The following is a 26,181-nucleotide window of genomic DNA, read 5'->3' as shown; positions in this document are numbered from 1 at the left end:
ACCATATATGATATATTATAAATAACAAACAAAATAGCCACCCCACACTGTTGGACGGTATGACTGGAAGAATTATAGATCCCTAGTTTGCATGTGAATAAAACCGCCCGGTTTCATTCCCAGCCGCTGTTTATAAATAATTTATCCCGTGTTTGCCGGTCACTCGGTCTTTTTATAGCTATTCAGGGTCATGATACATTCTCCATTTCTTATAAAACCAAAATTTGATTTGATAAATAAAAAACTAACAGTGTTGTCTGTCTAATACTTTAATTACACCACTGGCTTTTAGTTTATACACCTGAAGCTTTTAATATAGTGTTCTTTTGTAATTTGTATAAACAATATATATAGGTAAAGTATACAAATCTTTAAGGGCATGTTCATCTCAAGAATTCCTAAAAATTTAAAAGAATTGGAATTTACATTCCATTGCATGCCGTGTTCGGTACAACAAGAGATTAAATTGGTACTAATGTTGATACTATTATAAATATAATAAAAACTTATTTTTTTATTTGATATAATGAAAAATATTAGAATATTAAAAGTAGTAATTGATTTGAAAGGTTCAAAGTAAAGTACAACTATTAAAAATAGTATGGAGGTAGTTTAGCAACACCATACACATTCAGAAATTATTGAAGTAAAATATGAGTTACTACCACTTTTTTTTATTTTTAATTTTTTTTTTGGGTAAGGGTGCATTATTGCGATAACATCCTATTTGTGTCACCCTCCAAAACTGGAAAATTCTTTATTTAATTAGCCTACCTTCCAGCAACAACAACAACAACAAAAAAAAAAGAAAAAGAAACTAGATCCGTAATGAAGCATCCATCCGATGACGAGCTTTGCGTTTTATTTTTCAGTTATTATTTCATAACTTTTAAAAACAAAAATTATCAAAAAGAAACTAACTAGAGTCTAGAGAATCAATAATTATCATATTACCGTATTAAAAGTTTTGTACTTTCAAATCCTCGTAGCAATTTATACGCTTAAATAAAAAATAAGTTACAAATTCTCTATAAATAAGAAGAGCTCGAGCTCGACTTGTGATTAGGTTTACAAACTTGAGCTAGGCTCGGTTAGGTTATAATTTGTTAGTTATTTTGTTTATATATATTTAAAAATATTTCTAAATCTATATACAAACATAATTGTTATGTCAATATATTTGTAAAATAAAAAATATATAAATAAGAGGATTGTTTAAGCTCGTGTGAATCTAATGAAGTTTGATTAGAGAAGCATAGACTTAGGCTTGGGTTCATGTAAGCTAAGCTTGGTGAAATTCGAGCTTTTAGGGAGGTGATCTATAATAACTCATGAGCAGCTTGGCTCATTTACACTATTAACTCCTTGTACTCATTTTTAACCATCAATCTATATCCCACCTTATGCTGTTGAACGGGTCAAGGAGCGGCTTTGCTTCAACTAGCGATATTGTATAAACCTAATCTTAATTTGAATTCTACACGTATAGACCCGATTTCTTGTGAACAATATCCTTAATTCCTGACAACTAACACTACATATAATATATTAAGGTGGTAGTTACACGTATGAAGAATATTAAGGACATGTTAACATTAATCCATATTACAATACGGGTTATGTTTAGTTGCCAAGTGACCAAGTTGGTTTAGTGTGTACATTGATAGGGATTGGGAAATTAAAGTATTGTAAATACGGATTGGACAAATCTCTCAAGATTGTGACATATATTTTATCAACGAATGATCAAGTTTAGAAAATACCATAAGACAAAAATACAAGCATTGCAAATTATTGGGACATGGATTTTTATTTTTATTTTTATTATGTGACATCACCCTTTTGGATGCCATATGTTATAGAAAGTACTTTTATACGACGAATTTCTTTTATTATTTCGGGGTTAAACTCAAGACCTTTTAGTAATTAATAGATTTGCCTTTTGTATTCGGCCACCAAAATTAAAGTTGTTATACAATACTATGTACTATTGTTAATTTGTTATAATAATAAAAGTAGAATTTATTTAAGTCAAAACTAGGTATTGTGACAAAATAAAATCACAATTTAAAACCTAAGAAATTTCTTAAAAGCAAACAAATGAATTAGGCTTCAGTTACTTGGAGTCGAGTCTGAGCTTTGGAAGTAGAAACAAAAAAAAGTTAAACTGAAGTTTAGGCGAGCTCGACCTCAGCTTAACTCATTTACATCTCTACCGATGAATACAAATGCTTTTGCACCAAATTTGTTGAAAGCACACAAAATATTCATAACCGAAATTTATGTGTAGAGATATTGTTGCGACAAAAAAGTAGAATACATAGAAGTCTTCCGGTTCTAATTTTTTACTTTTCACATACAAATGTTTAGTGTTATATATGTACATAAAAGTGACACTTTGAATGCACATGTTGCATTTCTAACACTCACATCATTGCTTGTGAGCTTACCTTTTTTTAAGGATTGCTTTGTATACTACCGATGGTGTACGACATTATATGATTGTTAGCTAGCATTGCATGCTCAGAAAGATTTGAAGTAGAGACGTAGGAAAATCCTAGAAATGAGAGCTCCTCATTAAACTTATAAAACTAGAAAACATCATACAAAATGATCTAGTTATAAATTAAGTCCTCAAATTTTCTGCTTCGACTAATAAGGTCTACTTGCACTATTTCCTATACACAATTTTATTTTTTTGGTGTCCTCACATATATCGAATTTTTAAAGTTAATACTTCTCATAAAGCATTAATAATTAACAAATACTAGTTTAACATGCTATAAATTATAATACTTTAGCATGTGAAAAATAGATGCATCATTATAATTTCTTCACATCCTTAAAATTTATCTAGTATCCCTTGTCAACATTCAATCATCTTTTTTTTTTTACAAAGTGATAGCACTTTATACACCATTCCAAACTGCCAGTGTTTAACATTAATCTTTAAAGTTTCACTAATGACTCATAAGGACTTCATCATGAGCTTTATTTTGAGTCTCATAGTGAACATATCTATCACCAACATCATGAGTAATACTAGGGTACAATCATTGTCGTGTTGGATCGACACTTAACAGCATGACATTCACTTAGTTTGCCTCTAGTGAAATGAGGTTCCCCTTTTTGTTTCTCTAAAGCTCTGTATGTTTATTATACATTCCCAAAGTGAAGGTAAGAGGTTAAATCCTCAACATAGCTCAAATGAATTTACGTGCCTTCATAATTGATATGTAAGTAACTTGTAGTGAATCTCACAAGATTTAATTCAACCAACTGTAATAACAAAATCAACATATATGGCATATCATTTTACTTGATGTGGTTACATGTTTATATGTATATATGATGTCATCCTTGAACTTTAGTAATTATGACACAACTCCTAAGTTATTCTTTTAAAATCTCTTTCAACACAATCCATTAAAACTTATATCACTACAATAAATCTGATGAATATATGATGTTTCAGACACTCTTTAAAAAAAAAGAAAAAGAAAATACTCGTCTTGCATTTTCACAATGGTTATTGTTTTCATTTTGAGAATAGTATTGATGGTTGTGCATGTAATTGAGTGTGTGTTGTATTAGTCTAGCTAGCTTCTAGCTGTCTAGTTGTTGTTTTCTATTTTCACTAAAATGGGCCATTCATAAAGAAACATAGATACAATACAAATATTTTATAGTTTCATAAATTAGTTAAAAGTTTTTAAATCGTTACACCTTGATATACCACAAAACCTATTTTAATTATGATTTTTAATCAAACTTTAAAGTTTAAGTACATGCTTCTCTTCCTATTTTCTCTCTCTAGAGTTTACTTACAACGTCACGTGTAAACTTACTGTAGATTCTTTTGTATCATTTTGGGTTCCTCTTTACAAGAAGGAAAAATAGATGCACATGCACTCTCAAGCCATTGTTCAAGAAAGATCAAAAAGCCTCCTTTGTTTTGGTCTTCGTCTTCTTATTTGTTTACTTTTTCCAAATTAGCCTACCCTCCAAGAAACTCCAACAAAAGAAACATAAACAGTTAAACACACACACAAATCTTTCTCCTACTTAAGTGCATATGCCAATTTAGAGATTAGACAAATGGCATTAGAGACAATAATATATCCACAGTGCCAAATTGGTAACTTTGGATATGATTATTTGTTGCATGATCAAGATCATATTTTTGGTGGGCTTTTGGAGACTACCAATAATATTAATCATCATCATCAAGTATCAGAAAATGTAAATGTATATTTGGGGGATTACTCTTCATCTTCTTCAGTGATGCATGCCAATGACCGGTGGGATCCTAAATCTTCGCCCGAATATTGTACCGGAGGTGACATGAAGATGGGATCACCAACTGAAACGGTGGCAACCGCCACGGTCTCAGTTGGTGGTAGGAGAAAGCGAAGGCGGACCAAAAGTGGTAAGAACAAAGAGGAGTTGGAGAATCAACGGATGACTCATATTAAGGTGGAACGCAATCGCCGTAAACAGATGAATGAATACCTTGCCATTATCCGGTCACTCATGTCATCTTCTTATGCTCAAAGGGTAAGAGTTAAACTAATACGGTTGACATCTCATCCTAAAAAGTCTAAAACAGAAATTACGAGTAATTTAAAATACGGTTAAAAAAGTAACTTCTTTACCGCTAATAAAATAAAATGAATATAATGAATATGCTAGTTTATACATATTCTAAATTCAATAGAAGACAAATGAGTCATGTCACCGTGAACAACTTCTATTAAACTTACTATTAATGCCTAAACATTATTGGCATTAATTGAATAAAAAACTCAAAAGAATATATCTTTTATATTTCTTTTCGAAATATAATATGCAAGTTATTAAATATCTATTTATCATTTTATAAGTCTAGTAGAAAAGTCGTCAAATATATATTTTTATCATATTTGTTTTGCTAATAAGAATTTTCTTGACAATTTACGTACCCGTATCAATTGCACTCCAAATCGCAGAGTCCATCATAATTTGTACAAGTATATTAATCTTAAAAATTAAAATTATCAATGGTATTTACTTAGGATTAATTCATTTAAATTGATTTTAATCCTAATCAATAATTGATAATATTATTAGTATTATACGAACATTATATAATTAAGTCTTGGGCATCATGTACATTGTGTTCTGTGTATAAATGGCCTGTGATTTTTCTTTTGTCAACCTAGATATCATTTCTTTTATATCTACAATATTAATCAATATATATATAACTATACAAATTATTTAATTAATTCCTTCAAATATATATATTTGAATTGTTACTTTTCAGGGTGATCAAGCATCAATAGTTGGAGGAGCAATCAATTTTGTGAAAGAATTGGAGCAACAACTACAAACCCTAGAGGTTAAAAAAAAAGCCACCATCAATGGTTACTCTCCACCAACACCCTCACACCCCTTTGATTATTTCTTTGCATTCCCACAATATTCTAGTCGTCGAACAAGCGACGATGCTGGTGGTTCAGCCGCCATCCCCAAGAACCGGCTTCCAGCTATGGCAGAGATCGAAGTGACAATCGTGGAAAGCCAAGCAAACATAAAGATACTGTCGAAGAAACGGCATAATCAGCTCTTGAACATGGTGGCTGGTCTCCAGTGTTTATGGCTCACTGTTCTTCATTTGAATGTCACCTCTATAGAGGAAATGGTTCTCTACACTGTTAGTGTCAAGGTTAGTGTTCATATTTTTATTCCATACATGAAAACAAATTTGCATTATCAACGACTTATAACTTATTATTGACGGATGAAATCCGTCAATAATTTCATCTGTCAATAATCACCAACTAAATTTAGTAAACCCAAGAAAACAGAAAAAAGAGATAATAATATACGTGAACTGTATTAATTTTACATCGAAATAGAAGACAAAAGGACAACAGATCCGTCCAGGAAACAACTAGAGTTATTTCATCGCTAATTAGCACCAGATATTTACCGTCGGCATTTACCTTCACCAACAGATCCGTCTATTGATGTTTATTCGTCTTGTAGCGATATTATCAAGATTCTCATGATATATATCTCTAACTGGTTTTATCATAATAAGAAAAAACATAATGCAAACAAACACATCTATAATTTTCTCTTTATAAATTTCAATTCCCACTCATTATATGATAAACCGTTAAAGAAACAAAGTATACATGTTTTTTGGCTTACACAAGATTAACGTATACTATATTTTTTCTATTACTCGTTAATATCACTAAAAACTGTAGTTAGAAGTTGAATAAAAACGTATTAGCAAATGTTGATAGTAATTTTACGTACAAGTTCATACTCTTTTGTATATTTCCTTACAAAATATGTTGAAGATATTAAAATTAAATTTAAACGAAATATCGACTTTTGTTGTTAGTTAGTTTTTCTAATTAATTCATGTTCTTGCGTTGACAGCTTGAAGATCGATGCCAACTGAGTACAGTAGATGAGATTGCAGATGCTGTAAATTGCTTGTTGTGCAAAATTGAAGAAGTCTCACTATAATTAGTTAAGCTCAGCTAATTTTTTTAATTAATTAATAATATGGCTTTTTAATTAACTGTAATCTCTCAAGGTTATTACTTATTAGCAGTGTGTATTTTCATCTTCTACTTTTATTTTTTATTTTATTTTTTTTTTGTATTTTTCTTATAATATTTGGTTCGGAGATATGTATTTAAAGTTTAAAACATCTGAATGCAAATAACAAAAAAAAAAAAAAAAAAAACAGCATGGAAGCAAAAACATGTAATAACATGCTTAGTTAGGGTTATCTAATTAATCCAGAGTTACAGTTATGTATTATTAACCAAGCATGAAATAATATGCCACCGAGTACGTGTCCGAAGAAATTTTGAAATATTGTAAAAGTTAAAATGATCATTACTTAAATAATGTAAAGTTATACTATTAATTGAGTTTACAAAAGAATATGAACTCAAGTAGACTCATGTGTCTAACAATCTTTTAAATCTCATTGTAAACCGTTAATAATAAATATTCTAAATCCAATGCTTTGGGATAGGATCATCAATTGTCTTAATTTGAACTTGCTGGTTACTGGTTAAACCGTCAAATTAAAACGAGCAGTCATGTAATTGCATAAATAGCTCTTGTGGTTTGACAATATTGTTTGGCCCTCAAGAATGAAAACCAAACATTTGTGCGGGTTGCGCGTTTAGCACCCAAAAGTTTGTATAATGTTTATAAACATATATATAAAAAATATTCTTATATTTACTATAATGATCTTTGAAAATGCAAGCAAAATCATTAATTAAAATAAAGATGATTACATTCGATCGACTTATTTAATTACAAAATATCATATGGTTTGCTTGACACACTTATAATATGATATGAAAGACGTGAAAATAAAAACAGCTAAGTAAAATGTATATATAGTTAACTTTTTATATTTTTTATTTTTAACTACTTTTTTCACTACTTATATTTGTAAAGATATGAACATAGCACCTCATTTTTTGAAAGTATAAACACCCGTATCAGTATATTATTAGATCATGAGTAAACATATACTTAAATACTAGAGTATTTTCACAAATGATAGAAGATATTACTGATGCATAGTTCAAGATATGAACGAATAATGTAAAAGGTCATCATTGATCCGTCAATAAGCACTAACTGGCATAATTACCGACTAAAAGGAAACGCACAACAACAATTATATATGAAGTTATTTAGTTATTGTGAAGAAAATTATCGACAGATCCCCGGTGAATGCATTAAAAACATTAAAAAAATTCAAGATTCATAGTGTTTGTCCGTAACATATTGATGATATTGTCACGGTGAATCCTCGGTTATCTATCCTTAGATTTGTGGTGCGCAAGTGATCTTTCGGCAACCTTGGGGCGTGAAATCTTTACCCTGCTTTCCGTTTCTTTAGGGAAGTTTTACCAGCAGATTACGGCCATGCCCAACCTAAGTCGTCTGTTTTAAGGGGGTTCAATTCGTATTCAAAATTTTAAAATAAATAGTGTTATTTCATTAGTAATTTTTAAGTTCTATAAATTATTTTGTCACTATGTAGTCCAGCCTTTTTCACTATGGAAGAGTGTGGTTTCCAGTGTTCGCACATTAGTCTGTGCATTAAATGACAATATCTGCAGGCCGGTTTTTTAATTGTTATTGTTTTTTATTAATTTTTTCTTACTTTTCTATTAGTGTTAAAATAATATCACTCTTTAACAGTGTTCTTATTTTTTAAATTTCGTCTGTATTGGACATGACAAATTTTGTTTGGAACTAGAAGACATAAATTTATTTTGTTAGTCAAATTTTCATAATTAATTACTTGTGTGAAATCATTCTTCATTGAATTTGAGATTAGGCCTGTATATTAAAAAAGACATTAATTTGTAGTGAACACTGGTTGTAATATATAATATGTTTGATTAAAATTATGTTGTACGTTAATTAACTAGTAGTGACATCCCTAGTTTTTTTCTAACTTATAGTAACAAAATGTGGTTGTATACTGTTGCTGGAGTACAATCACAGTAAGGGAATTCATTTAACCAAAAAAATAAAATGACATTTTGGCAAACATGCGGTTATTATTCTGTTAATGAAAGCTTAGAGCACTTTTTCACGACACATGTAGCATTATCTTCTAGTTGCTTATAAGCGTCTTTCCATAATACCACCAAGAGTATAACTGAGCTAGCATAGTGGTTTAAAAAAATGAAGGTAGGTTCAATATTGTGGTTAGCTAAGAGACAGTTAAAATGTACGAAAAACAATAAACATGTCAAAACAAAATGGGTTGAAGTGTTGAACCTAAAGCAAAAAAATGTTTGGGTCGAAGGCGAAAATTTTTTTAGGCCTTAACTAAAAAAGAGTATTTTGTTGGTTTAAACAATTAAATTTTTATATATGTTTACTTAGTTATAATTTGGGGTGTGTAAATTTTTTTTTGTATAAAAATAGAATTAAACATTTCTCAAATGAGACTTGAACCCATAACCTTTTGGTTGAAAGTAATATCTCTTTACTACTAGACCAAACTAGTGATCATGTAATTAAGTTTAAACATTAAATATACATATTGTTTTAATAAAAATAAATATAATTTTTTTCAAAAAAAAATTCGGGCCTAACAGGGTGTCGGGCCTGTGGCCGTCGACCACCACGCCACCCATATGGGCCGGCCCTGAACCTAATCTTTTATCATTTCTATGCAATTATTATATTTCTTGATCTCACAGTGCATTACATATATATACAAGTTCTAAAATAAAGGAATCATCTAGTGTCTAATGGTGTCACATGTAACAAACATCTGTCATTCAGTGGCGAAGCTTGGTTTAGTCACGGGAGTGACCGAATCAGTCACGGACTCAAAAATTTTCGGGTCGATGATTCAGTTCGTGTCGGCGATTCGGGCCGGGTCGGATCAAACAATATGACATCTATATATCTAATTTTTCTTCATTTATTCAAACAATTGTTCTTACAATAGAAAAAATAAAATAATTTTTAACCAACAAATATTTAAAATCATGATAATGCGAAAAGAAGTGTGAGTAGGGATAAGCAAATTCGGTATTGGTAATGCTAGCCTCCACCCCTAATTTAATTTTCTTGGTGAAGGGTACATGTTTACCTCACGATCAAGTGGTTTCCCTTAATTTGGATTTCATTCAGCCGGTTTAGTTTAAGGTATTTATCATTTAGATTTCCATTATAAACGATCAAAATCTTATCTAAATTGAAATATCAACCCTTTAAATTTGGGAAAAAAATACATGTATAATTTTGCACACATCATATACTCTCATGAATACTTAATTAGGAAGAGATTAATATTGTACCTGTACATGTACCTGAAAATACCCGTACTGAAAAATCAATAAATCTTGGTACCCATACCCGTACCCGTACCCGAATTTTATGGTACAGATACGAGTACGAGTACTTTAGGTACAAGACCCATTTTGGTACCACTTTTTTCTTTTTTTAAAAAAATCTTCACTAAACTTGGTATTGATACCCGTACGGTACCGGCAATCAATTATCTATGATACCAAAACCCTAATGACATAATCAAAACTGAATATGAAACAAATCAACCATAATATAAAATCTATGCATGGTGGCTATTATTATTTATTGTCTAGAAGAAGAAAAAGATAAAAGAACTAGGGTTTGATTGGTTTGATTAAAACTGTTAGTACTTAATATTTTGATTATCAATGGTTTTGAAAAGCCCACTTGAAGCCTTGAGAATAGTCCAATAAAAACACGGTTAGAGTTATGATTTTGGAAATCTCAAGAAAAACCCCTACATATTCTTAACGGGTATCGAGTATCCGTAATACACGTACATGTAGCCGCACCTATACCCGAAAGTACGCGTATTTAAAATCAGTAAATCTTGGTACCCACATTTGTACTAAATAGACGTGTATGGGTACGAGTACAGATACTGAACGACTACAGGTATTCGAAAAAAAATCTCATCCCTTTACTCAAACACCCATTTTTCTCGTAAACCTTTTGACATAAATTAAAAGGTGTAATTCAGGCTCGGCAATCTGCTCCGACTAAGCTACTATTGTTTGTTGTACTATATGAGAAACATGTTCTTAGTGGAGACACAAAATCTTTTTAAAGATCAAAACTATATCAAGCACGAGCTCGAAATTCTCTTCCTGTCAATTCTTCACATTTTAGGTCTGTTGTAAGTTGTGTAAGGTCAAAAATATGACTTATGATATCAAAAGAATAAAACGCGTTATATATATCATGGTCAAGTTAATAATTAGGGTGGGCGAGAAATCCGAGCATGATAGGAGAGCTTCGGTACACACGTTTAGCTTCAACGGGGAGAAAGCTTCTAGATTATGTGTTAGACTATAAATATAGACTTGTCTTTGTTTATATGTGTGTTTGTAAGGTGTAAATCACCCACTCCAGGGGAGCTCACCCTGGGTGGGGTTGGTTCGTTTAATGTTTTAATCTTTTACCGTTAACGAGTGTTCACTTTATATTATCTTTGTATTTTTTTATTCGGTCGTTTGATTTACAGCACCCATCTCGAACCTTTATCAAGTGTAAAATTCGTTCGTGATCGTTTTGGGACCTGCATGTTATAACCCACATTTTATTTCATTTCAAGTTGTTTTCATTATTGTATTTTATTTATAATATTTTGAATAGTATCCCTACACTATCAGACATAAAAACTCAAAATTTCACTTTATCTATGCCTAGATTATACATGGTAAAATGGCGAATTAAGACATTTGATTGTAAGAGTTTTATATAAATGAATGCATAAGGCATCGGTATAAAAATGGGGAAACTTGTCTTTTAAACACAATTCAACCAACTTACAAGTTCTCCCCGTATCTTTAACCATGATATATTTTTTATTTCAATTTTAAATCAACCACCCCATGACTTTTAAATGACTATAAATTTTTTATACGTTATTATTTTTGTACAAAAATTACAACAAAAAAACAAGATTATTATTCTCTTTAATTTGAGTATGATAGTATTATAGTTTTTTCAATTAAAAAAAATTAATATATTATGTAGGGATGTTCAAGACCGATTTTGATGGTTTTAAGTTAAACATGTGAGTCCAACTGTTAGTAACGAATTTTTTATTATTGAAAATCAAATTGAGCTGTTGAAAATTGAAACTGAACCGTTACTAATGGTTTGTTTCCGGTTTGGTTTCACAGTTTAATCTTCAATAATAAATCTAGTTTAAAGTAATTATAATCTAATTAAACTATCAATTATAACTAAGCACCAATAAAATATGATACCTAATAGGATCGTAATAGGAATACTGAAAGTTTTAACAACGTAAATGGTACAACTTTAATGGAAGACGTAACAAGAACACATATTACAAAAAATCATATTGTAATTTAGTTAATTTAAAGTTGTAATATATAGTCAAGTCTACTTGTATTAAAAAAATACTTTACTCAAGTATATTTTAACTATATTTAATATATATAACCAAACATATCTAATACTAAACAATTAAATAAACCGTTCACTACAGTTTCATAATTTTTTAACCGACCAACCAACAGAAAGTAAATGAAAAAAACCAACTGCGAAACCAAAATGACGGCTGGTTTTAACAGCTTCAAGATTTTATATTAAATCATGAGCACCCATAATTGTTACATGATTACCAAGGCATGTGTTTAAATACTCGCCGCATCATGCAGACACTCGTATAGTATATTAAAATTCTTACCCTAGAAACTCAATATGCAATAATTCAACTTTTGACACACATTCTACATCCACGTCTAAAAAGGTTATAGCCATTGGGTGAAACACTCCTTTTAACATCAGTAATTAGTGAATCCATTTTCCATCATGTTGTCCTGCTGTATTATATTAATCCATGTCATTATAACAAGGTTGTCATATATATTTTTCCCATTCATACTATATGGGTAAATTGTAACATCACGTAAATTTCAAGCAAAAAATGTCAAGTTTTCAAAGTCAATGAACTAATTCTGACATTTTCCAAACTCCAAGGGCCAAAATGAAAAATCTGATTTCTTGACTCATCGCGCTACGCGACAGGTCAAGAAAGACACCCATCGCGTACCGCGATGGGGTGTCTGACAGATATTGACACGTGTGCCACGTGGCACATGGTGGCAACACCTGCCGCCACGTGTCACCACGTGGCAACACGTCTACCACGTGTCGCCACGTGCCGCCACGTGGCGCGACACGTGGCAGGTCTAGGCACTGACTCAACAAGCCTACATCGCGGTACGCGATGGCCTTGCCAAGGGACCCATCGCGCACCGCGATGGGGTCCAAAGTCAGCCCTATAAATAGCAGCTACGGGTTCTTCACAAACTCACAAAAAATCACACACTTTACTCTCTCTCTAACTTCTTACTACACCTCGAAGTTCGTGCCATCGATATATCTCGAAATTCGTGCCAGTTACCTCGTTTTCCGTGCCCATCATCTCGATAAACGTGCCACTTTCCGACGACGTTCCAAGTAAAGAAGAAGTTCTGCCCCGACGTCCCGATAACTACCTCGAAGTACGTGCTGGTGTCTCGATAAGCGTGTCGAAGAGAAAGTATTGATTAAAGTGAGGAATAAGAAAGGAGTGTTGATCGAACGGTGTCGAAGTGCTGCTCAAGTGTCTAGGGTATTTCTAAGCCGACAAAGTTAGGCATAATGCCCGACCAAAATATAATAAAATATTATAAAGGCTTAATACCCCAAAGTTAAAGTTATTCTCGATAAACAAAGAAGCATATAACAAAGAAAATAAAGAAAAGAAAAATGAAAACATATATGTGAGTATATATATGAATATGATTAATCTTTGTTATAAATATATTATTTAAGTATAATGAGTATACTTAAATAATAAAGAAAGAAATACGTTTCTTAATGAAGAAGAAACGTCGGGTTTTATGAATAAACTAAAGGTTTATTAATATTACTTTTCAACTAAAGGTTTTAAAGTAAAATGAGGTTATGAACTAAAGGTTCATCGAGATAAATAAGACTAAAGGTCTTAATCCGGATCGTGTATCCGACTAACAAAGGTTATACTCGTACTATACGTGCGAGATAGCAAGGAAAGATTCATGGACGGTGTTGGAAGCCGGTCCCATATGAAAGGTGAATACGCCTCCTTTTTACAAACTTGTTTACAAACAAACAAACGTGTTATGTGTAAAACTTTACATGAGACTAAGTGTCTCTAAAAACATTGTAAATAACAGTATAAGCCTAGCCCTCAGGCTGTGGTATACGTTTGTCTGGATTCTTACATATGTGGTATGCGGTGGGCACATCGCACCATGCCTGGTCACGACCTCCAGCCACGATGGGCCCGACCAAAGTATGTCCGAGTGAGAATGACCTTGTGTATATTTATGGTACCTAAGTACGTCGAAACGCTGCGGTGTTTTGCTGAGGTGACCTAGTGTAGAGACTCGAGTTTATTATGATTGTTTAACTTAATTATTCCTAAGCCAAGATGGGCCGAGACTTACGTGGTCCCGAGGGGTGATTAAGTAAAGAAAATATTTTTAGTGTCAGCATATTCACCAGCATTTGTTGCTGACGTATTTTTATAACATTTTGCAGGTAATCAGGAATAGAGCTTGAAGGACGAAGAAGCTCAAGAATCCGATGGCTCGGATAATTTTGTTGAATATTAAAATATAATATTTTTGTAAAACATATAAACAAGTAAATACTAAACGAGATTTTCGTCTCGTCTTTTGTACTGTAAATATTTATAATATTGATCCTTATGTTTTATAAAGTCTTCCGCATTAACTCGCAACTCTGATATATTTACAATTATGGTACCAAATATTGATCATACTCCTAGGCCTAGAATGGGGGTGTGACAGGTTGGTATCATAGCCATCGATCTTAGCGAATTGGGTATCATAAAATAATACCCAAGCTTCGATTCAAGCATAGGAAATATTTAATTGTTTATTTGAATAGGGATAAGATTGGTTGGTAACCCTTTCTTTCCCTCTCCACATTCTAAACTACCCATCAAGATGTCTTACGAGAAGTTAATGGAATATTATGATAATGAAGTGAGAAGAGCAAGGAAGTATTACAAATTTCCAAAGGGCATCATGAGCAAAGACTACTTTGAATCATTCTTCAATGAAGAACATAATCAAAACCCCAATCCAAGTCCAATCTACCATCTAGATAACATACCAACCCCCAAGGCATTCAAGCTATCTTCCAACTAGTCTACCAATGTACCAACCATCCGAGATTCCAACATATTATCCTTCCGAGATCCCGACTTATCAACTAACTGAAATCCTACCATATTACCCATCCGGAGGTCAAACACACTTACCACCGAATCCTCATCCTTCGTATGCTTTCCTCTCCAACTTACCAATTAAGGAGGAACCAAAATCTTCTTCATCTGACTGGATGCAATGCCACTCCGATCAACGAAGATGGCATACAGGCACTTCAACTATGGATTTTGCCAATTCCCGCATCAACAAGGAAGGACCATCCCACAAGCCCAAGATGAGGGTGACGATGCCATATGAGAAGATTCACGTGCCAGCAATGACCGAAGAGGAACTAGAAGAAGAACCGGAAGAAGAACCGGAAGAGGAAACCGACCCCGAGGAAGTATATCATGACAACCCGAATGAAGTGACCACACCAATGGAAGAACAACACTCGACCCCAAGCTACGGATCTGTCATTCCTCCATGAACTCAAGGGTAAGGCGTCATCAAGTTTTCCACCATATCTAGGTGAAATTCCATCCATTGAAGAACAGGCCAATGAGATCCGTGAACAGAATGAAGCTGCCGATACATTCTTCAATTATCCCTCCGATGTGACTGCATCTCTATACCATGATCCCAAGAACCACTACGACATTGTGATGATGGGTTACCGCGACCCACCTCCAAGATACGGGTATCCTACCGACATGCCTCAGTCCCGGGAGGAGCATTTGGATCGAGCCCTACAGGAAACGGATGAGCTAAGAAAGAAGATTGATGTGGATGAAAAGAAAAAGAAGAAGATAGGAGACAAGCTTTTTTGCAAATGCAACAAGCTGACGAAGGTTGTTGTGACAACCGGTAAATTCCCAACCCCCTTAAACTAAGTAATCAACCTAATAATTAGGTGATTGTGAATATTAAGCGCGCCATATTGGTCAGCGCGTGCATTTGTTATGTGCGCCCTGCGCGAGCGCGCCATGTTAGTCAGCGCGTGCAGTTGTTATGTGCAACCTGCGCGAGCGCACCATGTTAAGAACCAGCGTGAGCATATGTTATATGCGCCATGCGTGAATGATTTGGCTTTATGTTTTCATGTAACTTAAACGTTATGTTGTCTATGGGTTGACCATCCCGCATGATGCTAAGGCGGGTGCATCCTACATCGTTTATGCGCGTGCGGAAGGGAACTAACCTACCCGCATGGCGGGAACGTTGAGAGCTAGTTTGTCTGAAGCTCCAAGATGGAATTGACTTCAACATGACTGATCACTATGTTGAAATACCAAGACCACCTGGAGAATCTACAAATGAAACTCAAATGTCCCTAACTGCGAGAAGGTTACGCACCTACCCGCAGCAAAGACATGTCCTATACGCAGAAAGCTATGCGCACCAAGTTTTACGCGCAGAACACTTGGTCTATTCTCCAGTTAAGGAGATTACTCCCGCCCGAAAGGAAACAGTAGCGTGTTTCAGAGATTTTCCACTTTTTACTGTACACTGACAAAAGTACCTGAAAAAGCACACTGTAACATGAAAAGTCAACTGTCAGCCACCCTATTCTCACCAACCCCAGACCTGCATGTTCTGTCCAAATCAAATCAAAATCTTTTATCCACCACTCCACTCTTAAGTAAATAATAATAACTTCCATACTTTATCATCATTACATTTAGATATGAAAAGATTTCAATCCCCTAAAGCAAGGGATTGTGTTCCCTTGAGTTTGCCTATAAATTTGTAGCCTAAATTATCACCCAAAACACACTTCAAAGAACTACAAACTTGCACTAATCCTTTCCCAAGCATCCGTTGTTTCCAGCTCCGATCCTGTTACTAGGTAAGCCGAGAATATAACCTTGAGACCTACTATCCAACCCTTATATTCTCCTATTTCTTGATCTTAATATATATACTTGTTATTTAATCGTATTCTAGACCTTCGATTCCGAGGCCAACACCAAGAAAACCCGAATCTCGATTAATCCCTTAACAAGAACCTCAGGTGAGTCTCACAGCCCCTATTTTCACTGTTTTCACTGTTTTTAAACTGCTTTCGGGGCGAGGGACACGTACTTAAATAATGTTTTATCATGGTATACTTACAAGCTATGCAAGCGATTATGTGTTTAAGTTATGTTTCATGATGAGCAATGCAAACGGTTATCTAAGGTTTTCAATGTATGTGCGCTAGAACTCGAGTAAGTGATCACTTTACCATTGGAACTCTAAGGGTAGGGACTGCTGGTTTGATCCGCCCACTCGTAGGGGTCGCACCTCTTTGCATGGACGAGTGCCTGGCATGGGGCAGTACTATGGGGTTGAGCCCGCTCGTAGGGGTCGCGCCTCTTTGCATGGACGAGCGCCTTGTTTTCCGGCACAACGTCTGCGCGTAACCCGCGGGACGGTATCCTTAGCTCGTAGGGGCAATGCCTCTTTGCATGGACGAGCACAGTTTCTCAGAATTGTTCGCGCGTAACCCGCGGGACAGTATCCTTAGCTCGTAGGGGCAATGCCTCTTTGCATAGACGAGCATAGTTTTCCAGAAACGTCTGCGCGTAACTCGCGGGACGGTTTTACGTTATTTTAGCTCGTAGTGGCTGCGCCACTTACATAGACGAGCACCGTATCCAGAATTTGTTCACGCGTAACCCGCGGAACGATTTTTATCAGAATATTGTCAGAATTGTGTTAATACGATTTTACCAAGCAGATGTTAATGAGGTTGCCAGAAATGTTTCAGAATGATTTTTATCAAGTTACTAAAACTTGTGAACTCACTCAGTTTATACTGATTCAAATGTTTTTTTTACGTGTCTTTCAGGAGATAACTAGGTAGCGCATGGAGTCACACTTAGAGCACCACACGCTGAACATCTAAAACAAGCTTTTTGGAAGATTTTGGTTTTATCCCCTCGATGCGCACGGTTACCCGCCGCGCAAGGGGATATGGCGAGGAAATCTTCAGTTTTATACTTGGATGTTTCTTTTTGTAATCTTTGAACAATGTAATGTGTTTGTACTAAACTTCTCATACGCAATAAAAATCTTTGAATGCTTTGCAATGGCCCGTGCTTAATTATCAATCCCCACTCGTGCGCGCCCGGCTGTTTCCGCCGCTCAGGGCCGGGTGTGACAGATTGGTATCAGAGCCAGGTTATAGCGAACTAGGAAAAGAAGTTTTTAACCTAGACTATAACCTTTGGGGAATCGCATGAAATATTTTTCAAAGAATATTTTCAAAAGAAAAATCACACACGCACTTAGGAACACGGGTCACAGTGTCTAGAGATAAGAACATTATGTGCTCTGAGTACATGCGCTAAGTTTGTTATATTTTCTTTTTATGAAAAGAATGCCTCCAACCAGAGCCAAGGGAATTACCATGACACCCGAGGAGCTCGCAGAAATAATCGCGCAGGCGATTGCAACGCATGAGGCCAGCAAGGCCGAATCTAGTCAGGGTCGCCAAGAGAACGAGACCCCAGAACCCGAATCAGGAGCCTTGAACAAAGGATGCTCCTATAAAACATTCATGGCCTGTAGGCCTTGGCCGTTCAAAGGCACCGAAGGAGCCATTGGGCTCTACAATTGGATTGACAAGATGGAGACCGTTCTCTCCATCAGCGGATGTAGTGAAAACCAGAAGGTCCTTTACGCGACCTGCATGTTCCAAGAAGCAGCTTCGTCTTGGTGGAAGCTCCAAGTAAAGACTTTGGGGCGAGAAGTTGCTCTTCACAAGACCTGGGAAGAATTGAAAGAAATGATGATGAGAAAGTTCTGCTCTCGCGCAGAAATTCAGAGCTTGCAACAAGAATTCTGGAACCACACCATGGTAGGAACGGATATCGATGCCTACACCAATCGTTTCAACGAGCTTTGCCAGCTGGTGCCAGACATGGCAAACACAGAAGAAAAGAAAATCGAGAGGTACATCTTTGGGTTACCTCCTGTCGTTAGAGTCCCGCTCAACGCCGCCGCACCTCCGACCTTTGACGAGGCGGTTGCGCGAGCCATCACCCTTACAAGGGATACGGTTCGTGCGGGTATGTTGACCGCTCGCTTGAACGAGCAGCGAACCTCTGACTCCAAGAGGAAATGGAACTCCCACCGAGGGTCAGACTTCAAGCAGCCACCGCCCAAGAAGCAGGAAAGCACAAGGGTTTACGCGATTCAAGCCGCGGAACCATCAAGGAAAGGATACAGCGGGCCTCGCCCATGGTGCAGCAAATGCAAGTATCACCACGAGGGTGAATGCGCAAAAATCGAATGCGCCAAATGTGGCAGACCAGGACACAAGGCGATGAATTGTCGCATCAGAGAAGCTGGATCGAGTGACAGCTGCTACGCATGCGGGAAGCCTGGACACTTCAGTCGGGATTGCCCACAGAAAGGAAACCAAGCTCGCGGGAGAGCTTTTGTGATCGGCGCGGGTGAAGCAAAGGAAGAGCCGAATGTGGTAACCGGTACGTTTTTGCTTAACGGTCATTATGCATCTGTCTTATTTGATACTGGCGCTGACCTAAGTTTTATATCCCATGAGTTTAAAAACTCCCTGGGCTTAGCGACCAGTAGGCTAGACAAACCTTATACTATAGAACTAGCCAATGGTAGGCAGTTATGCGCGAATGAAAGGACTGAGCAATGTGTATTAGTCATGGGAGGTCATGAGTTCAATATAAACTTGTTGCCAATAGATTTGGGAAGTTTCGATATTGTGGTAGGTATGGATTGGTTGGTCGAGAATCTCGCGGAGATTGTTTGTCATGAGAAGCAGGTTCGGATTCCACTGTTGAACGGAGAAACTTTGATGATTCAAGGGGAAAGAAAGGGAGTTGCGACGAAACTGATTTCGTGCCTAAAGGCGCGCAAGTGCCTAAGGAAAGGGTACTACGCCTTCCTGGCGCATGTAATAGAGAAGGGAGATGAGCGAAGAATTGAAGACTTACCTGTAGTGCGCGAATTTCCAGAAGTTTTTCCTAAAGATCTGCCCGGATTGCCGCCACCGCGACAAATCGAGTTTCGAATTGATTTGGTCCCAGGGGCTGCGCCAGTAGCCCGAGCGCCTTATCGATTAGCTCCATCTGAGATGCAAGAGCTATCCAATCAGTTACAGGAACTTTTGGATAAGGGTTTCATACGCCCAAGCTTTTCACCTTGGGGAGCTCCAGTACTGTTTGTTAAGAAGAAGGATGGTTCGTTCCGGATGTGTATTGACTACAGGGAGCTGAATAAGCTGACAGTCAAAAATCGGTACCCCTTACCGAGGATTGACGACTTATTTGACCAGTTGCAGGGATCCAGTTATTATTCGAAGATAGATCTACGGTCAGGATACCACCAACTTAGGGTCCATGAGGAAGACGCGCCAAAGACAGCCTTCCGAACCAGATATGGCCATTATGAGTTCTTAGTGATGCCTTTCGGGCTAACTAATGCGCCGGCTATATTCATGGATCTGATGAACCGTGTGTGCAAACCATACTTGGACAAGTTTGTGATTGTGTTTATAGATGATATTCTAATTTACTCTCGAACCAAGGCCGAGCATGAGCAACACTTGAGGTTGATTTTGGAATTGTTAAGGAAAGAAAGGTTGTATGCAAAGTTTTCTAAATGTGAGTTTTGGCTTAGAGAGGTTCACTTTCTCGGTCACGTTGTAAACGAGAAAGGAATACACGTCGATCCTTCTAAGGTTAAAGCCATCGAAAACTGGGAAGCGCCAAAAACCCCAACTGAGGTGAGGCAATTCCTTGGACTAGCTGGCTACTATCGACGCTTCATTGAGAACTTCTCCAAGTTAGCTCTACCTCTGACCGCGCAAACTCAGAAAGACAAGGCGTTTATTTGGGGCGAGAATCAGGAAGCGGCATTTCAAATGTTGAAACAGAAGTTATGTAGTGCGCCAATTTTATCTTTACCAGAGGGGACGGATGACATCGTCGTTTACTGCGACGCTTCACACCAGGGACTCGGATGTGTCCTTATGCAGCGAGACAAAGTTATAGCGTATGCCTCGCGCCAACTCAAGACCAATGAAAAGAACTACACAACGCATGATTTAGAACTTGGAGCGGTTGTCTTCGCGCTAAAGATTTGGCGCCATTACCTCTACGGTACGAAATGTGTAATCTTTACGGATCATAAGAGCCTCCAACATATATTCAATCAGAAGGATTTAAACATGAGGCAACGAAGATGGGTTGAATTGTTGAACGATTATGATTGCGAGATCAAGTATCATCCGGGGAAAGCGAATGTGGTAGCAGACGCGCTAAGCAGAAAGGAGCGAATAAAAACACTACGGGTCAAGGCCCTAAAGCTAACAATTCACGCAGAGCTCTCTACGCGCATCCGAGACGCTCAGCAAGAAGCCTTGAAACCAGAGTTTGTTAAAACTGAATCCCTTGGGGGTATGATTAAGAATTTGGAACTTAAAGGGAACACTCGATATTTTGCCAACCGCATATGGGTCCCTCTCAAGGGAGGACTGCGCGAGCAGGTATTAAACGAAGCTCACAAGACGCGGTATTCCGTACATCCTGGCGCAGACAAGATGTACCAAGATGTTAAAATGTTGTATTGGTGGCCCAATCTTAAAGGCGCCATCGCGACACATGTCAGTAAGTGCCTGACGTGTTCAAAGGTAAAGGCTGAATACCAGAAGCCGTCGGGGTTACTTCAACAGCCAGAAATTCCCATGTGGAAGTGGGAACAAATCTCCATGGATTTCATCACCAAACTACCAAGGACACCTGGGGGTTACGACACGATATGGGTTATTGTAGATCGGCTAACTAAGTCAGCGCACTTCCTGCCGATTAAAGAAACTGATAAAATGGAAAAGTTAGCCCGACTATATATTCGAGAAGTAGTTTCAAAACATGGAGTCCCAGTGTCCATCATTTCTGATAGAGATAGTCGGTTCACCTCAAGGTTTTGGAGATCATTACAAGAGGGGTTAGGTACTCGACTGGACATGAGTACGGCTTATCACCCCCAAACGGATGGACAAAGCGAACGAACGATCCAGACATTGGAAGATATGCTGCGCGCGTGCGCGATCGATTTTGGAGGTGGTTGGGATACCCACCTTCCGTTGGTTGAATTTTCTTACAATAACAGTTATCACACAAGCCTCAAGGCAGCGCCGTTTGAAGCGTTATATGGGCGCAAGTGTAGATCCCCACTGTGTTGGGCTGAAGTGGGCGACAAGCAAATGACTGGTCCAGAAGTGATCCAAGAAACAACAGACAAGATTTTTCAGATAAGGGATCGCCTTAAGGCAGCACGCGACAGACAGAAAAGTTATGCTGATATGAGAAGGAAACCGTTGGAGTTTCAAGTAGGGGATAAAGTACTTTTGAAAGTCTCTCCATGGAAGGGAGTCCCCCGTTTCGGTAAGCGAGGAAAGCTAAATCCGCGCTACATTGGACCATTTGAGATCCTGGAGAGGATCGGTCCAGTTGCTTATAAACTCCGTCTACCCGCCGAACTCAGTGGAGTTCATGATACGTTTCATGTATCCAACCTCAAGAAGTGTTTATCTGACGAAACGTTGATTTTACCGTTGGAAGAAATTCATATTGACAAACAGCTACACTTCGTAGAAGAACCCATAGCAGTAACCGATTGGAAAGAACAAAAGTTACGCAGAAGCAAAATCAAGTTAGTAAAGGTTCAATGGAACTCGAGGCGTGGGCCTGAATTCACTTGGGAAAGAGAAGACCAGATGCGCACAAAATACCCACACCTCTTTCAGAACATGGCTTCTGCCAGCAACGTCTCCTAAATTTCGGGACGAAATTCGTTTAACGAGGGGAGAATGTGACAACCGGTAAATTCCCAACCCCCTTAAACTAAGTAATCAACCTAATAATTAGGTGATTGTGAATATTAAGCGCGCCATATTGGTCAGCGCGTGCATTTGTTATGTGCGCCCTGCGCGAGCGCGCCATGTTAGTCAGCGCGTGCAGTTGTTATGTGCAACCTGCGCGAGCGCACCATGTTAAGAACCAGCGTGAGCATATGTTATATGCGCCATGCGTGAATGATTTGGCTTTATGTTTTCATGTAACTTAAACGTTATGTTGTCTATGGGTTGACCATCCCGCATGATGCTAAGGCGGGTGCATCCTACATCGTTTATGCGCGTGCGGAAGGGAACTAACCTACCCGCATGGCGGGAACGTTGAGAGCTAGTTTGTCTGAAGCTCCAAGATGGAATTGACTTCAACATGACTGATCACTATGTTGAAATACCAAGACCACCTGGAGAATCTACAAATGAAACTCAAATGTCCCTAACTGCGAGAAGGTTACGCACCTACCCGCAGCAAAGACATGTCCTATACGCAGAAAGCTATGTGCACCAAGTTTTACGCGCAGAACACTTGGTCTATTCTCCAGTTAAGGAGATTACTCCCGCCCGAAAGGAAACAGTAGCGTGTTTCAGAGATTTTCCACTTTTTACTGTACACTGACAAAAGTACCTGAAAAAGCACACTGTAACATGAAAAGTCAACTGTCAGCCACCCTATTCTCACCAACCCCAGACCTGCATGTTCTGTCCAAATCAAATCAAAATCTTTTATCCACCACTCCACTCTTAAGTAAATAATAATAACTTCCATACTTTATCATCATTACATTTAGATATGAAAAGATTTCAATCCCCTAAAGCAAGGGATTGTGTTCCCTTGAGTTTGCCTATAAATTTGTAGCCTAAATTATCACCCAAAACACACTTCAAAGAACTACAAACTTGCACTAATCCTTTCCCAAGCATCCGTTGTTTCCAGCTCCGATCCTGTTACTAGGTAAGCCGAGAATATAACCTTGAGACCTACTATCCAACCCTTATATTCTCCTATTTCTTGATCTTAATATATATACTTGTTATTTAATCGTATTCTAGACCTTCGATTCCGAGGCCAACACCAAGAAAACCCGAATCTCGATTAATCCCTTAACAAGAACCTCAGGTGAGTCTCACAGCCCCTATTTTCACTGTTTTCACTGTTTTTAAACTGCTTTCGGGGCGAGGGACACGTACTTAAACAATGTTTTATCATGGTATACTTACAAGCTATGCAAGCGATTATGTGTTTAAGTTATGTTTCATGATGAGCAATGCAAACGGTTATCTAAGGTTTTCAATGTATGTGCGCTAGAACTCGAGTAAGTGATCACTTTACCATTGGAACTCTAAGGGTAGGGACTGCTGGTTTGATCCGCCCACTCGTAGGGGTCGCACCTCTTTGCATGGACGAGTGCCTGGCATGGGGCAGTACTATGGGGTTGAGCCCGCTCGTAGGGGTCGCGCCTCTTTGCATGGACGAGCGCCTTGTTTTCCGGCACAACGTCTGCGCGTAACCCGCGGGACGGTATCCTTAGCTCGTAGGGGCAATGCCTCTTTGCATGGACGAGCACAGTTTCTCAGAATTGTTCGCGCGTAACCCGCGGGACAGTATCCTTAGCTCGTAGGGGCAATGCCTCTTTGCATAGACGAGCATAGTTTTCCAGAAACGTCTGCGCGTAACTCGCGGGACGGTTTTACGTTATTTTAGCTCGTAGTGGCTGCGCCACTTACATAGACGAGCACCGTATCCAGAATTTGTTCACGCGTAACCCGCGGAACGATTTTTATCAGAATATTGTCAGAATTGTGTTAATACGATTTTACCAAGCAGATGTTAATGAGGTTGCCAGAAATGTTTCAGAATGATTTTTATCAAGTTACTAAAACTTGTGAACTCACTCAGTTTATACTGATTCAAATGTTTTTTTTACGTGTCTTTCAGGAGATAACTAGGTAGCGCATGGAGTCACACTTAGAGCACCACACGCTGAACATCTAAAACAAGCTTTTTGGAAGATTTTGGTTTTATCCCCTCGATGCGCACGGTTACCCGCCGCGCAAGGGGATATGGCGAGGAAATCTTCAGTTTTATACTTGGATGTTTCTTTTTGTAATCTTTGAACAATGTAATGTGTTTGTACTAAACTTCTCATACGCAATAAAAATCTTTGAATGCTTTGCAATGGCCCGTGCTTAATTATCAATCCCCACTCGTGCGCGCCCGGCTGTTTCCGCCGCTCAGGGCCGGGTGTGACAGTTGTGAAGAAATTTATGAAAGACTAAGTGGATGATGATGATGATGATGGTGTGTTCAAGAAATGAAGTTTATATGTGTAATATAGTTTGTATGTTATGTGTGATGTATGTATCATATGTAAATAAGGATAGGACCTTATATATCGCGTAAACGATATATAAGTGTGTTGTAAAATGATATACATATCATTTATGATATGTATATGAATGTGAAATAAATAAAGTTGTATATTAAGAAAAGAAATCTTTTAAATTTCAGATAAAAAGAATAAAAGATAAAGAATGTCTATACAAAGTGATAATCGTGAGGTTTCCCGAAAGGAAGCCGAAATACGAGAAGAGAAAGGGAAAGGTCCTGAGAAAGAGGAACCAATTCCCGACAAATATATGAACCAAATCCAACAAAAGATTAGAAAGGATGTTAGGGAAGAATCTGAATTTCGATTCCAATCTAGACAAACTAAACATACACATTCTGAAAATCCTTCCCGCAAATCTGTTTCTAAACCCCGTACTCGACCTTCACGGGAGGAAGAAAGTGAACATGAGTCGAATGCCGATGGAGGCGTTAGAAATGAATTTAAGAAACTCAAGATTGGCGGATGTTCGTTTAAAGACTTTAAGTACTATGGACCGAAAGAGTTCCATGGTGACAAGGGAGCCATCACAACCGTGAGGTGGCTCGAAGAGATGGAGACGATCGTTATTACTAGCAAATGTTCGGACGAGGAGAAGATACCATACTCTGCCCTGATGTTCAAAGGCGAGGCACTAGAGTGGTGAACACGCTGATGATGAGTAGAGGAAGGGAAGTGATGTATAGTTTGACCTGGAACGAGTTTAAAGAGCTGTTAATGTCGAAGTTCTATCCGATGCATGAAACGGACCAAATTCAAACTAAGTTTTTGGCTCACAAGGTTGTCGGAACAAACCTTCGTGAGTATAACACAAAATTCCACGAATACTGTCATTTGGTTCCCCAGCTGGTCACCCCAGAATCCAGCAAAGTTACTCGTTACATATGGGGACTGCCACGAGAGATTCGTGATATGGTGAGTTCACACTTGCCACAAACCGCCGACTCAGCGATGGAGTTGGCAGGATACTTGATGGGCGGAATGATCCGTAATAAAGAAGAAGACAAGAAGGTCGTAACGACACAAGACTCGAGGAAGGAAGGGAATACCCATTTCAAGGGTAAAGGAGTTGACCAACGAAGGTCAGGCTTCAACCGCGGCATCCCGCAATGCAAGATCTGTAAAA

General features: G+C 37.5%; 1 protein-coding gene across 1 annotated transcript; it reads left to right on the top strand.

Annotated features, from left to right (window-relative positions):
- Window positions 1-3,751: 3,751 nt before the first annotated feature.
- LOC143560522 (transcription factor bHLH96-like) lies at window positions 3,752-6,550 on the top strand. Its single transcript, XM_077048807.1, has 3 exons — window positions 3,752-4,557; window positions 5,306-5,707; window positions 6,436-6,550. Exons 1-3 carry the CDS (start codon window positions 4,099-4,101, stop codon window positions 6,523-6,525), a joined length of 951 nt encoding a protein of 316 aa, XP_076904922.1. The 5' UTR covers window positions 3,752-4,098; the 3' UTR covers window positions 6,526-6,550.
- Window positions 6,551-26,181: the final 19,631 nt, after the last annotated feature.

This window comes from Bidens hawaiensis, unplaced genomic scaffold (assembly GCF_021521415.1).
Source record: "Bidens hawaiensis isolate Kalapana, Puna unplaced genomic scaffold, B.hawaiensis_p1.1 tig00020348_1, whole genome shotgun sequence".
Lineage (NCBI taxonomy): Eukaryota > Viridiplantae > Streptophyta > Magnoliopsida > Asterales > Asteraceae > Bidens > Bidens hawaiensis.
This window is presented reverse-complemented; position numbering and strand designations above follow the sequence as displayed.